The sequence below is a fragment of the Ictalurus punctatus genome, chromosome 5, assembly GCF_001660625.3.
Source record: "Ictalurus punctatus breed USDA103 chromosome 5, Coco_2.0, whole genome shotgun sequence".
NCBI classification, from domain to species: Eukaryota; Metazoa; Chordata; class Actinopteri; order Siluriformes; family Ictaluridae; genus Ictalurus; species Ictalurus punctatus.
In genome coordinates, this window is record NC_030420.2 from 33,644,809 (window position 1) to 33,661,813 (window position 17,005).

The window sequence follows — 17,005 nt, forward strand, 5'->3', positions numbered from 1 at the left end:
GGGAAGCGGCGAGTCGACTCTCTCCAGAACTCCCCAGGTGGTCCACAGCAGGTGAGGAAACACTGGAAAGCAAAGTCAGGAATGAAACGCCGTGTGTTGTGCTCTTACGGGAAAAACAATCAATGACGGGGTGGTGTGATGAAGCGGCTGTTGCTATAGAAACGATAACGTATCAGAACGGGCGCGTTCATTTAAACCTGCGCTACTCTCAGAGCCGCTGTTCTAGAGAACTAATCAACACCTTCTGACCAATCAGAGTCCAGGATTCAGCAGCAGGGTTATTTACATCACACTGTATGTTATTTAGTGCGTGTTTGATTATTTATGCATGTAATTACAAAGTGAACACAGACTCGAATTGAAAAGTGTGTGTGTGTGTGTGTGTGTGTAGAAACTCCATCTACGAGTAATGAAGACCACATCAGGCCAGATGTCAGCGTGAACGTCTCTCCAGCCTGCAGGAGCTGTCAGTTTGAGATGTGAGTAATTGTGATTCCTGACGCCCTGTTGTCTGTAAACACGGACGAAACAGCCGCAGCTCCGTCTCAGCTTCACGCCAGGATCCGCCTCAGGTGGCGTGGGGGGCGTGGCCTGAAGCCAGAAGGCGGAGCTGTATGGTAATAACGTCCTTCCCATTTTTAACATGAGCTCGTTCTGCGGTTTTATGTTACGGCGCACGCTGAAACGGTGTCACGGAGACACGATGCTAAACTCAAGGCGGTACAGGACGCTTCCCTTCCCCGTCCTTTATACAGACTGCTCCTTTAAACACACTACAGGGCTTTATTATTCATTCATTACGCCGAGAAATGAGCACGAGCTCGGTGTTCAGGTCCTGCGAGGTGATTCAGTGGATGTGGACGTCAGTGAGAAAAGTGGACACGCTCAGATGTGAGCGAGCTGGCGAGGCGAGGCGAGGCGAGGAAAAACGAGACTTTCACCACATCGTAATTACACCGAGACAGGGTTAAGTCCTAAATCCTCTTCTGGACATGAAGCTAAACGCAATTTTCAGAGTGTTATTCAGCGAACACACACGGCGAGCTGAAGCCCTGTGCTCTTCCTTGACATCGTCTCTTTACTTCCTGTGTGTCTTCCGTGTCGTATCTTTAGTTATTTCACCGGTCACTGAAAAGGTCCATGCACTTCGGTGGTCTTCACTAATTAACGATGTTGTCGGGCAACAACGGTACTGAGAAATGACAGTTCATTAAAAGTATAGTGTCCCGATGCTGCGTGGTTAAACGTGGAAACATCCAGCCAAAACAGCTGAGATCATTTTAAATGTACTTGAGTATTAAAGCGTCGACAGTGGAATGTTTTTAAACCGATGAAATCTCACGTTTCCGCTGGAAATTTGACTAGCTAGTCACGCTAGCAACCGCGATACATGCTAGTCTAGCCTGGCGCAAAGGAAACAGGTTAATATAGCCAGGTAATAGCTAGCAAATTAGCTAAACATACCTCAACAAGCTTTTACAAATGAGGTGGAGTCCAAATCTGAAGATTTATTTATTTATTTTTCTTGGATAAAGAAAGAGCACTAAGTAAGTATTCAATTTCGATACTTTTTTAAAAAAAATTTTAAGGTAAAATACACCAAAAATATGACTTAAGTCTAGTAGCGAAGTACATTACTGAGGTCCCGTCCACCCCTGACAGCAACAGGTCACGATGGAACTGCTCTCTGTGACGCAAGAAACTGCCGGAATTAAAGCTTTGACACGGTGTCCGTCGTCTCCTTGCTTTACTTCTTTACTTTAATAGTTCGACTGATGTGTAAAAGCAATAGAACACTCTTGGTGGTGTGTTTTCACGAAGAACGTGACGATAACACACTTTCTCTCGTGTTCCAGCGCATAAATGATGGTCTGGTCTGATAAATGGTCTGCACTTATATAGCGCTTTTTTTTTTAACCTTAGCGGTTTCAAAGAGCTTTACACTGGTTCTCGTTCACTCATTCGCACACACACACACACACACACACACACACTCACACACCAATGGTAGTAAAACTGCTATGCAAGGTGCTAGCTTGAGCAAGCATGGGAGCAACTTGGGGTTCAGTGTCTTGCCCAAGGACACTTTGGCATGTGGAGTCATGTGGAGTCATGTGGAGTCATGTGGAGTCATGTGGAGGCATGTGGCGTCATCTGGAGGCATGTGGACTCATGTGGACTCATGTGGCGTCATGTGGCGTCATGTGGCGTCATGTGGAGGCATGTGGAGTCATGTGAAGTCATGTGGACTCATGTGGACTCATGTGGCGTCATGTGGAGTCATGTGGCGTCATGTGGAGGCATGTGGCGGCATGTGGAGTCATGTGGCGTCATGTGGCGTCATGTGGCGTCATGTGGCGTCATGTGGAGGCATGTGGCGTCATGTGGAGGCATGTGGAGTCATGTGAAGTCATGTGGACTCATGTGGACTCATGTGGCGTCATGTGGAGGCATGTGGCGGCATGTGGAGTCATGTGAAGTCATGTGGACTCATGTGGACTCATGTGGCGTCATGTGGAGTCATGTGGGCCGGGAATCGAACCGCCAACCCTACGATTAGTGAACAACCCGCTCTACCACCTGATCCACAGCCGCCCATCACTTTAAATCTCCCTTCAGATGAAGTTTATAGTCGGTAATGTAGTGACAGTGACATGAAGTCGAGATGTGCAGGAAGTTCAGCCCTTGCCAACCTGACTAGCCGTAACTCGTACCTTTTAGCGTTTAACATCGGAGTACGCAGCTACGACTTATCGCTCTTCTTTATTTCCCCGACGAAAGCAGCAGACCAGACGATATTAACCGGACACGCCTTTCCTCCTCCTCTCATCTTTCCCTCAGGTCTCTCATCACAATGCAGCGCTTTCGAGTGCATTGATGTGAAATAAAATCTCTTATATCTAATATTAAACAGATACAGAGTTAACATCTGTTCGGTATATTTATTAATAACGGAACGCCACTGAAGACTTTAGTCAGAAATGAGTGAATAACAGCACTTTTCTGTCGTCGTGCGCGTGTGTGTGTGTGTGTGTGTGTGTGCGTGCGTGTGTGTGTTCCAGGCCGTCCGGTGACTCTTTTAACACACTGGAAGCGTTGAAGTCACGGATCCGAGACCTGGAGAAGCAGCTGACTCGAGGAGACCGGATCAAATGTCTTATCTGCATGGTGAGGCTGTGAGCTGCCGAAGTTTTCGGCTAGTCCCGGTTCCTTCAGTGTTGTTCAGAGACCTGTTTCCGTAGACCTGTTTGTTAGTGTTGAAAAACATCCCGAGGTGTTCATGACGTCAGATGTCCGATATTCTCGCGCGCGGTACGATGACGTGGTGTGTTATCATTATGACCAAGCGGTTGTTGCGCTGATATTCGCAGGACTCGTATACGATACCGCTGGCTTCCATCCAGTGTTGGCACGTGCACTGTGAGGAGTGCTGGCTCCGGACGCTGGTGAGACACACACACACACACACACACACACACACACACTTCACACTGGTAATCTAACGCTGTACAGTAATCACTGTACCAGTACAATATACAACATATAACGTTCCTTCATTCGAGATACCTTCACTCGCCAAGATGTCGTTGCTAACGTTCGCTTCTTGAATACGTCATGAATCCAGACTCTTAAACTCGAGCACTATGTCGTGAAGAGGAAATGATTTCACGTGTAGACGTTTACAGTTCCGGTTAGCGACGCTGATCTGAGTCGTGTGTTCACAGGGAGCGAAGAAGCTGTGTCCTCAGTGCAACACCATCACGTCCCCGGGTGACCTGCGGCGTGTGTATCTGTGACGAGGCCGCACTACAGCGCCGCACGACGACCGCTTCCTGAAGACGGCCTCGTGTCTTTCTGACTGGACTTCCTGTTTGCCGGGACGTCTTCTCCTCCATTCACGTTGTGACACGCCGGTGTTCTCATCACGAACCTGCCCAGTGTGCATTAGGATTTAGTCTCTTCCGGGTCGTATTCGGAGATTCCGAGTCGAGATAAGCGCTCAGTGAGGATTTAACGCCCACTATAAAAATAAAAACAATCACGGAAGCGAGTGTGTCAATACAATTAAAACTCTACATGTGACGTGTTTTAAAATATGACATAATTCATAACCGATGCCCGTTCGTCGTGTTTACCCCAACCCACGGCACGACAAGCTCAAATTTCACTGGACAGTGTGGAGCAGAGCGTTCATTTCACGGTCGAATTCATAAATTGGTTGAAAATCACGCACCCAGTCCGTTTTTTTTTTTTAATGATAAAGATGAAATGACTAAAAGAAAAATAAATAAATAAATAAAAGACGACGCATGTCGTTCTTTTCTGTATATTTGGAAGTCGCATTAATGGTCAGTAGTGTTCGATTTACTCCTCCAACGATCATCGTTGGTTAAATGAAATCCAAGTGCCACCTACAGGCCTTTTAGGTGAAGTGCAGGCTGTTAGGTCAAGAACACATTATTAGCCTACATTAGCACTTTTTATAATTATGCAATAATAGTAAACATAATAACTAGAAGAAGAAGAAGAAGACATATATGGAGCTCAGAAAATCCACTTAAGCGGCTGCGTAACTCGACTCTGAATTCCAGGAACTTTCCTCACGTCAGTACTGACAATACTTCTGAACTCTGAATTTGACTCTTTATGACTGCACAAGTAGAAAAAAACTTAGAGACTTTAAGCCCATTTTAACTTTATTAACAGACATGCCCTCTCTCTCTCTCTCTCTCTCTCTCTCTCTCTCTCTCTCTCTCTCTCTCTCACCCAATGTAAATATGTTAAGCAAGACAACTTGTACATTTGTATGTTTATTAACTTGTACTTATTTTGTAATTTAACATGTTGAATAGATTTTCAGGAGCATTCATGCCTAAATACGAGCCTGTACCTATAGAATAAGATTTTAGTCACGTTAATTTTACTATAATGAGTTAGTATTAGTGTCCATTTGTGTCAATCAGGATGTTACATGACAAAGAATTCCTATAGTTATTCGAATCTCTCTTTTTTTTTTTTTTTTTTTTTTTTTTTTTTTTTTTTTTAAATAATCTTTCCAACAGTTAAAGGCTACGAAAAAGGGGTTTAGGACCATAATGAAGCGAGGACATGCTCCTATTTAGGACACGAAGATTTTTAATATCTGTACCTTCAAACTTGCATTGTTCACGACATGTATCTCGGTAGCCTCGACGCCTAAAGCGGACGACATCAAAATACTCGCTTGGGGTTTTTTTTTTCTTCCTTTTCTTCCTTCTTTAATATACATGATATTTAAAAGTAATCTTGATATAAGAGATCGCCGATTCGACGATGAACAGTTAGTTAAGTGTTAATCAGAGTCGGCATCGGAGTGTGTCGATCCGCACGTGGGTTAACGAGACGGACGACGTCGAGGAGGCGGGGACGTGGACGCGGGGACGCGGACGCGGGATAACGACGAAACGTTTTCCTCTCGGAGTCAACGACTGAATAACGTAACTAGGCATTGTTACTTATTGAACTATAAGATGTGAGTCTTCTTTAGCACGGCGTGTAGCGCTAGTCTTGTTCATGTCTGTACCGAGCGTCGGAGCGATAAAGCACTTTTCATAGTTTTGACCTGGTATTAATGACTTGTAAATAAACGAGCACATGTTTCACGAGGACAGGTTTCTGCATTTTGGACTTGTGTGTTGTGTTCATAGGAAACATTCTCATTCATTTTGGAAATCCTTTCCAAGCTTAGAACAACACGAGAGGATAACGAGCTGATTTTAGAGGTCCTGATGATGACGATGATGATGATGATGATGTTTGCATTTCTACAGTCTTCCACTTATTTAACCGGGTAACGTCTGTTGCTTTTCACATGTAGGACAAGTAATTTACCAAACATTTTCATATCAGTCATACAGTTTTATAAATCGTTCTCTGGAAATGTTCTGTCATCTTCTCTTTATCACCATCAATTTGTCTGTCACTTCATATTGGATCATCTTTATTAAATTATACCTTACCACGTCGCTCAGCCTCGGTCCATACAGCGTAACCGTTGAATCCTGGATCGTGATTGGTCAGGAGGCGCAGCTGCACATCACAGGTTTAACATCATCAATGCGCTCGCTCTAACGCGTTATCGTTGCTATAGTAACAGCTCGTACGCTATTCGTAAAGTCTTATTGACTCTGAGCGAGGACACACTGTCTATAGCTGCTGTAGCGTAGGTGAGAACGGGAACTCTTAACGTTCAATTAAACGTACAGGAGGTGCGTCCCGAATCGCATAATTATACACTGTCATCATACACCGCGCCATTTTGTAGGATAAATAGTGTGAGTAGTGTGCTCACACTGAAAATTCCAACAGCAAGGAGTGAAAAAGGGTAAAAAATAAATAAAAAATGCTGGAAACATGTTGGACACTGAACGGTCGCAGCTTCGCTTACGTAGAGGAAGAGGGGCGGAGCTACCAGGCGCTGACGCTGGGACAAATTTGCTCAGAATTTTAAAAAAAAATAATAATAATTTAAAAGCGAGTGTGAAAACTTAAGTAAATGAAATTCTTCATTTTATTATTCATGTGAAATTCATTTACGTGCAATTCGCCATCGACTGGGAAGTGGCTTATACTTCCAGGTTAGTAAAAAATTTGCATTAGTGCCCCATTTGAGATGATGTTACTCTTGTAAATGTCCTACACTAGACGGTAGAGTACATAGTGCATAGTATAAGTGTGCAACCGGTCCGTTCTGCCTGGCCCGGCTACACTGCGCTGTGTTCTGGTGCACAGTAGACACTGGACACCGGTGTATCTTGTTGAACTCGGGTTTATTCGTCCCGCAGACAAGCTCGACGTCTATTTCGAGTTCAAAAAGAGCAAAACGTCGTCGTACAGGATTTTTCTTCACAGCAAACCTAATATGAGAAAATAAATTAAGCGTGTACCTCGATAAGAAGATAAAACGGCGGCCGCTAGCACACACACGAGACGAAAACGTGCTAATCTGCTCACCTTTCACAAACTCACCAGTCAAATACACAGCGGAAACGACACGGTCCGTCTATCCTGACAATACTATAAATGGTCCGACTGGTCTGAAACGACTTTTAAAGCTTAAAATTCGAAGTTTATAAACGCGCTGGCTTAAGTACACACCTCTGTCGGTCGAACTCAACGCCGACCGACGAGAGACCGGAAATGACGCGATACATCCGCTACCGATTCACAAAGAGCGCTATAACACAAATAAAGCACTCCCGACACCAAGAACAGCAAACTGTTAAATAACCGCGAAGGATTTTGGCGAAATTAATACGGCGCAATACATGCCATCAAAAAAAACAAAACACCCACAAATAAAAAACAATACATTTTATTTCCTACATCTGTTACAAGTGCGTAGAATGTAGTATGTCATTTGGGGCGTGGCTGTTGTGTTTGCTTTAATAAATAAAAATTGTAATCCTTTGGCAAACTGCGGTAGTGTAAGAGGAATAAAACACTCTGGGGCATGCTGTCATCGGAACATAATGAACTTCGGTGTTGTAACGGTCACCCCACTTCATCACATCACCCTGTCATCGATCGTTTTACTGTAACAGCATGACAGAGAGTGTTTATTTACCTAGTTCACTAAAAAGTACTGAAATGTACTTCATCATACACACTTCATTAAAGTCGTTATTTAAACATTTAGAATATGTGTAGTACAGGACAAATAGGAAGTGTGTGTGTGTGTGTGTGTGTGTGTGTGTGTGTGTGTGTGTAGAATTAGGTTAACCGTGGATTAGCTCTGTCCCGGTCGGTGTGCTGGGTCATTAAATCCCACGACTGAGAACACTATACTCACCTGCTGAAGTTTTATAAGCAACGCCGGGGCCAAAAAACAAGGACAGTGATCTAACGAGACCTGACCTCTGAAATAGAGAGAGAGAGAGAGAGAGAGAGAGAGAGAGAGAGAGAGAGAGACGACGACCTCACGAAGATACACATGACTAAAACATGTGGACTTAAGACTTCTTTTTTTTTTAGAAAAGACAATATAAGATTTTCATTTATTATCATCTGAAGTAAGTATAGTGTCAAAAATGGTAACAGGATAATGTGAGATTTTCTTTAAACAAAAAAAAGAAGAAGAAGAAGAAAAAGATGAATATGATAAGAATAATATCTGAATTCCCATTTGAGGAAATGACCAAATGTTGGTTACATGACCTGTCAAGAGTCCAGAAAGCTGTTAAGCCCCGCCCACATTAGAGAGCAACCACGTGACACGATTATAATATCAACATGATAGGACACAAGAGATAGATAGATAGATAGATAGATAGATAGATAGATAGATAGATAGACCAATAGATAGATAGATAGATAGATAGATAGATAGATAGATAGATAGATAGATAGAGAGAGAGATAGATAGATAGATAGATAGTAGATAGATAGATAGATAGATAGATAGATAGACCGATAGATAGACAGACAGACAGATAGATAGATAGATAGATAGATAGATAGATAGATAGATAGATAGATAAATAGATAGATAGATAGATACAGTAGATAGATAGATAGACAGATAGATAGATAGATAGATAGATAGATAGATAGATAGATAGATACAGTAGATAGATAGATAGACAGATAGATAGATGGATGGATAGATAGATAGATAGATAGATAGATAGATAGATAGACAGACAGATAGATGGATGGATAGATAGATAGAGCTCTAATCTGTGTGAAATACAGTGCTCTGGAGATCTGATTGGCTGGAGTGAGTGGGAGGCGGGGTGATTTTAGTTGTCATTAAGACGAGCAGTAAGTCTAAGAGTTTTACACACACACACACACACACACTCTACACTTGCACAACATCGACAAGGTAAGGACTGAGATTTTATACTCATGGGGGGGGGGGGGTGTTTTTTATGAGTTTGTTTTGTTGTTGTTATTATTTATTTATTTATTTTACTTTACACACCTTTGATTTTACTATATAATGCCTTCATTAGAACAATCACATTAGTGTGCTGTATGGTTATATATACGGTATGGTTATATATACGGTATGGTTATGTATATATATATATACATCCATATATATGTGTGTTTATCTGGAATATATTTGGACAGACCTAGTAATATCTTTTTAAAGGCCGGGGTCATAGATGTCCTGCATTTCAAAGGACAGTAATGTTTTCCCTAAGACCAGGATGTATACGATCACGATGCTCCATTAACCAGTTGCCGTTTGCCATCGCTTCATAAGAACAACATTAGGTAAAGCGTCCAAAAAGACTGAATTATTCTAAATATTTGCCACCTGAGTTAAAGTCTATTATCATAAGAGTGTATTAATACAGTGGAATAAAGAGGTCACTCCGCTAATTCTGGTGCCTTATTGGTCACTAATCCTCTCCATTAGCCTAACCTGACTTCTTAAGTATGCTCGTAACTGCATTTTGGATCAGTGTGACTTTATAGGGCACGCTTACTTCCGGAGAGCGTACACCCCTGTGTGTTTATGCGTATCAATGCCCTAGTTTCCAAACGCAACACTGTAGACCAAGACTTTGCATGTCTTGGTGTGTAATTATACCTGTATATTTCTTTATATCTCCATTTCGACGACTGTATCGTCAATAAGTACGCCATTCTGCTAAATCTTGACATTTAACTCTAACATTGTCCATAAATAATGAAAATTGTTGAGAGACCAATAAATCAAGTGTCTGAATTCGGGAGGAGCGGATCAGGATCAGGACCTGGACATTTTTTCTGCAGTTCATTAAATGCCACTGGTAGTTATGGTAGTTATGATGAATCTTAATTTTTCCACGCACCAGTTTAGCCATTTCAGGGGTGGACGAATCATAACTTAAAGCACCAATGTACATGTACTTGCCCATTATCAGGGGTTTGATTGCCTAGATACCTAATTAACTAGGCTCAAAAGTAGCTCATGTCATTTTAACACGATGTACTGTATGGTGAACTAGTTAAGTGCATCAGTACAGAGTAAAAAAAAAAGAGCGTGTACTTAAATCCGCGTGATGTTTTTGATGTAGCGTATCGTGTCCACGATCTCGCCAAAATGTCTGTAACATTTTGAGTAAAAGCTGGTTTTCTCTTTGCACATGAAAAACAAACGTTATTTGAATCTGTTTCCACCTTAACATGCAATTACCAGAGGTGTGTAATAGGTTTTGCGCTCCCACTGCTCTGTATTCTACTCAGCTTTGTTTCTGTTATTACATCCCTGTGCATACCAGATCCGTAAAAAAGGGCTTCTGATAAGTGTTCGACAAATTTATTTAACAAGTAAAAATGGACCAGAACATATTCTCAATGGCCAGGATGTATCCCCAATGGCCAGAACATATTCACAATGGTCAGGATGTATCCCCAATGGCCAGAACATATTCACAATGGCCAGGATGTATCCCCAATGGCCAGAACATATTCTCAATAGCCAGGATGTATCCTAAATCGTCAGAATGTATCCCTGATGGTGAGAATGTATCCTTGATGACAAGAATTTGTCCTTGATGACCAGAAGGTACCGCACATAGCCACATGTATCCAATGTATTTTCAATGGCCAGAATGTATTCCTGAAGGTTAGACTGTAATCACGATTGTCATAATTTACCCCAGATGGCCAGATTAAATCCCTGATGCCCAAAATGTTTCTCTGATAGTCAGAAACTATCACTGATGACCAGAAAGTATCTCAGATGGCCAAAAGTATTCTTGATGGCCAGAATGTCCCTTTGGTTGTTGTTTAGCAGGTGGTGGGTTTGGGAACAAGTAACACATTCCAGCGGTGTGTGGTGCCACCAGCATGTTACACTTAAACCTACACACATGGATATTGGTGGCTCAGTGGTTAAGGCTCTGGGTTACTGAACAGAAGGTCGGGGATGCAAGCCCCAGCACTTTCAAGCTACCACTGTTGGGCCCTTGAGCCATTATTCCTCTCTGCTCCAGGGGTGCCGTATCATGGCTGACCCTGTGCTCTGACCCCGACTTCCTAGCAGGCTGGGGTATGTGAAGAAAAGTATTTCAGTGTGCTGTAATGTACTGAAAATGTGACAAATACGGGCTTCTTCTATGAAATAAAATCACACTGCAAAAGATAACACTGAATTAACTACGAAATAAAACTCCTACACATAATCTGCTTTTCCTGAGTGCCCATGCTAATGCTTTGTCCACCCCTATTTTTAGTTGTTTAGTGACCCTTGATTAGCCATTTATTGACTCTTGACTGTCTGCTGTTTTGACTGTCTACTGTCAGCTACTAAACAAATATTCCCACTTGTCAAAGCAACAAACCCCAGTATTACAAGTGACCAAAAATAATGTCTTCAATACGCGAATATCAAACAAGTTTATGGGAATTGTGCCCAATGTGTCTCCTTGTCTTGTAGTTTGTGCACTATATGGAAGGGTTTTACCATGTGTTTGATTTATTTCACAGAGAGATGTCAGGACCGAGGCCTGTGGTTCTGAGTGGCCCGTCCGGAGCAGGAAAAAGCACTCTGCTCAAGAGGCTGATGCAGGAATATGAGGGAGTGTTCGGATTCAGTGTCTCCCGTAAGCGACAGTGGCATGTGTAGCCTTTAATTATGTTTAAGCTGACCTCATGCCGTCATCCAGACAGGCTTACGAAACCTTCAGTAAGTCAGAAGAGCACTTCGAGGAGGAAACAGGGATCTGCAACATGACCTCTACAGTATCAGTATAGTATGACGGGGCACAAAATATTCTTACAGTGTTTCATATAAGAAAGTTTAAAATGATGTTTAATAAAGTGTAAATGAACACAACGAGAACAATGCTTGGGTGGACTCCTTAACCCAGTGGGCATTGCCCAGAGTTCTCCACCTCTGGGGCTGAGGTTATGGTAGGAAATGGTAATCTAAGAAATCTTTGTAGCACCAAGGTGGCAGGAAAGGATGTGAGATGTTGGACATCTCATCAGATCTTGTGGAATTATTAACATGGCTCTTCAGAGTTGCATATAAATTGGGGGAAGTGCCTTTGGACTGGCAAACTGGCAAGGGGACTAAAGGGTATGTTCCAATTTTGTAGTTTTATAGACAGGATATCAAGGTGTAGTAGAGGCTACTGGGTTGTCCAGTGTGGAGGACTAGAGGCACCTTCAGTCCATGGCCATGGTTCTCTTCTGGAGAAGAGTTGCATGCTCACTTTAGTTGTGAGGGAAAGATGTTTATATATCTTAGGATCTTTCACAAGTGGTGAAAAAATGAATTGACAAAAGCATCAAGTCAATTGGGACTGGTTTATGGTGGAGAAGCAGGAGCTTCGTTTTAAATTTACTAATAAATCTGTGTTCTTAAACTTACTTAACGTCATGAGTCATGAGTAATGATAGAAAGAATAAGGTTGTTGGGACAAGTGACAGAAATTGGATTTCTTTACAAGGACGCCTTGGAGAAGAACCAAATCAAGAGGAACCGAATCAAATTGTTCAATACACCGAACGTTACCTGGGAACATGACGATAGCTGAGAATCCAGTTGGAGCTGGAATCTTTGGCCTGTTGTCATTGCAAGCATCACCAAGAAAAGTGGATGGAAAAATGAACGAATGAACTAATGAACGAGGTGTTGTTGTTTTTTTTTACTGGCTTTGAGGAATTTATGATCCTTTGTATTGCAGATACAACCAGGAATCCTCGTCCTGGAGAAGAGAACGGAAAAGGTAAATCTGTCACTTTCACGCTTCCCCAAAACCTGAACAATGGACTTGCCAATGAACTGTATAAAAGTGAACATAAAAACAGTGACATTGTATAGTGAAGGGGAAAAAGGCGACTGTCTTACAGCTGGGTTTAAACTTCTGGAGTTCCAAGAACTGTTTTTATTTCTCAGATAAATTTCCATAATTCTTCAGAACGATTAAGAATGGGTGTGTGAACAGGATTTAGGATTTCTCAAACAGTTCAACGCTGGATTTGTCTCAGTTTTGAATAATAGATTCTTAAACAAGGATCAAAGAATTTTGGACCCAGCTGTACGTCCTAAAACCTTCTTTCTAACCATGATTCCCTTTTTCAAAACCAGAGGGTTTCATTTTGCAAGACACTGACAGTAAACGGATTCTGCTTCTTACTCCCAAGTGAACTATGTCTGAAAATGATGGGGTAAAAAAAAAAAAAAAAAAAAAAAAAAAAATGTCTTTTGTCCCCTTTGTTGTTTTCTCCATAGGACTGAATTGTCTCCCAATGCTTCTGGGGGCGACGTTACTGCCCGTAGCAGACGTTCTGTCCTCTATATCGTCTGAAGGTGTAGATCTGATTTCAGAAATCTCCCATTAGTCCGATCTTTAATGTGATGACAGAGTGATGGGGGGTTACTTTCATCTTTCTCGAATCCAAAATATTATATACAATTCAGGCTGGTTTGTTGTTGTTGTTGTTGTTGTTGTTGTTGACTTTTGACGATTTCATCAATGTCAGTATGCACTTTGGAGTAAAAAGCTTTTGAAAATAGCCCCCTCTGTTTTATAGATGTCCCCGGTTACCCCGAGTGACTTTACCTGACTAATTATTAGCTATTAACTATTATACGACAGATCGATGAAGGGTGTGTCAATACGTTCTATATATTGTAAAAAACATATATATATATATATTATTAATATTCCAATCGTACTAACAAAATCTTGTGCTAAAGCTGGTTTACAGTATATTAGGAAAAAATTAGAGCAGTGCCTACAGCATTAATACCTATTTAAGAAAAAATAAATGGCCGAACTATTCGTGTAAGAACGGTAAAATTGACCTCCCTTCTAGACGTGTGTGTGTGTGTGTGTGTGTAATTTTTTACTTTTAACTTGTGTTTTTTGTGCTGTGTGTGTATCACCCTGTGGATTTTTAGGTCATACTACTACCCTTGGCTGTTGGGAGAAATCATCACATTACAGTACAGAGATGGTGTAACACACTTTACTAATCCACCGTGTCCTTAGAGTAATCCACCATCTGCTCACCTCCACAGATTACCACTTCACCACCCGGGAGAAGATGCAGGAGGGCATCGATAACGGCGATTTTATCGAGAACGCGGTGTTTTCAGGAAACATGTATGGCACCAGGTAAAGCCTAGCGTCCTTTTGAGGCACCGTTATGTTTTTTTTTTTGTTTTTTTTTAGGAGTGTAGAAGATCAGGATAAGGCAGTATTGTATTGTACACATCTTTCTATGCCTCTATGATTATATCAAGCTGAATCCTCTCATTTCTGCTGATAGTAAGTCGGCCATAGAGGATGTTCAGGCCCAGAATTTAATCTGCATTCTGGATGTCGATCTTCAAGGGGTTAAAAACATCAAGCAGACGGACTTGAACCCCATCTACATCTCCATCCAGCCTCCGTCCATGGAGATCCTGGTAAGACGCAGACATTATGGCCGTTTTATTTCTCTACGTTGTATTTAATAAGAATTAAATGAGATTAAAAAAAAAAATACTGATAAATTGATAAACAGTTATTTAACAACGTGTTTGTTTGTTTATTTCAGGAGCAGCGTCTCCGAGACAGGCAGACGGAGACAGAAGAGAGTTTACAGAAACGGCTGGAAGCAGCCCGTATCGACATGGAGCTCAGTAAATCTCAAATGACTCCATTCATTCGTTATTATACCACAGCGCTGCTGGATTCTGGATTCCGATTGGACGCGAGGTGTTGATTCATTTTCTAACAATCAGCAGCAGCTCCGATAGTAGTGCAGCTGCACATCACACGTTTCTATTAATGTGCTCATTATAATAGGTTATCGTGTGGAATCGTCGACGTGGCGAAGTGTTCTGTAAGGAGACTAACATTTATGAAAGGAGTCTCCAGTATCGGCGCTTTGCGGCAGTCCGACGTAAAGCCGTGACGTCTTCTGAAGCTTTAAGTTTTGTAGCTGCTATAACACGAGTGATAACAAGAACGAACTTGTTTCTCGTCGATAAAATACTGTAACCGTTGGCTGATCGCTGTGGTATAAAAGCAATAAAACACTTCAGGACGTGCTGTTTTAGGAAGGTCGATGTCAGGGTGGTAAAAGTAATGCCGCTTCATCGCACCACCCTGTCGTTATTGCGTTCCTATAACAGCATGACACGGAGTGCTTTATTCATTACATATCATATTTCTATCTTCCAGTTCTTTGGTGGTACTGGTGCCATCTCTCTCTCTCTCGCTCTCTCTCTATCGCTCTCTCTCTCTCTCTCTGTGCAGGTAAGGAACCTGGCATCTTCGACATTGTCATCATTAACGATGATCAGAACGAAGCCTACATGAAGCTTAAAAGTGCTCTTATCGAGGTAATTCTGGAAATAAATCGACAGAAAGGTTTGATGAAAAAAAATCAGATGTAGACAATCTGGAGTCATGGAAATCTGTTTCACGCAGAATCATTTCTACAAATGCAAATATTCACATGCTCCAACTGACGCTGTTAACCTCCGTTGGCAAACTGCTATATAAACGATTTTGTAAAATCGCAGTACTCTTTTAAATGAAACATTTTAAGTACTTCCCCTTCAACATCCTGCTTTTAGTTGTCTAAGATGGCCGCCTCCGTAAGATTCCAGTGTTCGGCTACACTGTGAAGTTTTATTCACGACACACACGAACCACATCGGCACGTCTGTGTGACATCCCTGAAGAACAGTACGCAGTTTAAGGCTCCCATTTACACAACAGGTTTTTGGGTAACTTCCATTACCTGCGAAATTAACTCCGTAACTGCAGCTCAACATTAAAGACACCGCGGACACATCTCGTTTGATTGACTACATCTGACGTGAAGATGAACTTGTGTGCTGTCATGTACATATTTCACTATCCTTATAATGAACTCTTTACAGGAAATCCAGAAGGTTCAGGATGCTAAAAAGTAACGAAAAAGAGAATGAAAACGGCCGTCTTCAAGCCGTCGTCTTGGGAACGGACGCAGAGACTTTCCTTCCAGCCTTCGAGCAACACAAATCTATTCATTTTCCGTTTATGAGAGAGAAACGATCGACGTGGCACTGAAATAAACTTAAAGCCATACTCCAACCCGTCATGCTAACCCTGCTGCTGAAAAACATGATGTACATTATTAACGTGAAACCAAAGTCTTAAGCAGTAGACTATATAATCATGGGTGCGGATCAGAATTTTATTCTTGTCTGTGTAAATACACAAACTACAAAAATGCGCCTGGGTTATGATCGTAATGATGTGCTAGAATGTTGTGGAACTAGAGGTGCTACAGTATAAACCTCATTTAGTCGGATGAATTGAAAATAAACGTCTTAAATGGGACTCGAATGTTTATCTGAATAAATGCGTGTACGCTGATACACACACACCCGTGCGGACTTTCATTTATTAATAAAATATAGCATTCCAGAAGAAACAGTGTTGGAAATATTTACTGTTCTAAACTCTGCTATGGCAGCCAGGTCATGTTACCATTGTTGCGGGTTTTGATTGATTTATTTCACAATTACACGTGTTAATGGTTGCGTCCTCGTGTATACACTTGACATCATAGTCCAATACAAAAGAGCAAACGTACTGATAAGTGTGTTCTTGAAAAGTATTCTGGAGTCTACTCAAAAATTAAGGAATACTTCAGCAAGAACAAATGGAAGGTTCTAGAATGGCTAGCAAACATGGATACTGGTTTTAACGGCACAGGAGTAGTTTGTTAAGGCTTGCTAGCAAGCTTGCTGGCTTGGACTTTATTATCAATACTTTGCTACTGGTTTTAAAATTAGTTGTTTTTTTTTTTAAATAATTGTAAAACAAAACAAAACAAAAAAAAACTTAGTGTGGTAATGTAATGTTAGATAGCTATAATTAACTTAACTTAAAATATTCAATATCACATATTTAATGCAGATATTAGCTGGCTAGCAACAGCACAGGACAGCACTTTGGTAGCTAGTTAGCTTTATTCATAAACTTTTAAAATGAACGTTTGTACTCAATAATATTTAATGTTAAACAGGTAG

General features: G+C 41.4%; 2 protein-coding genes across 2 annotated transcripts in view; both read left to right on the forward strand.

The window, feature by feature from the left end:
* The window catches only part of rnf220b (ring finger protein 220b), a 48,420-nt gene extending 43,427 nt beyond the window's left edge, over positions 1-4,993 (forward strand). Inside the window, exons 11-15 of the mRNA XM_053680580.1 lie at positions 1-51; positions 392-479; positions 3,063-3,168; positions 3,372-3,446; positions 3,726-4,993. The exon at positions 1-51 is cut by the window's left edge and continues 2 nt beyond it. Coding sequence (XP_053536555.1) covers positions 1-51; positions 392-479; positions 3,063-3,168; positions 3,372-3,446; positions 3,726-3,797 — 392 coding nt within the window. The 3' untranslated portion in view covers positions 3,798-4,993. The remainder of the gene's footprint in view (positions 52-391; positions 480-3,062; positions 3,169-3,371; positions 3,447-3,725) is intronic.
* Positions 4,994-11,466: 6,473 nt separating this feature from the next.
* Positions 11,467-16,349, forward strand: guk1b (guanylate kinase 1b; the record flags this gene model as incomplete). Its single annotated transcript, NM_001200635.1, is given in 7 exon segments — positions 11,467-11,582; positions 12,672-12,713; positions 14,012-14,108; positions 14,263-14,401; positions 14,533-14,617; positions 15,237-15,322; positions 15,869-16,349. Coding segments are annotated over 7 exon segments (594 nt in total). The 3' UTR covers positions 15,902-16,349.
* Positions 16,350-17,005: the final 656 nt, after the last annotated feature.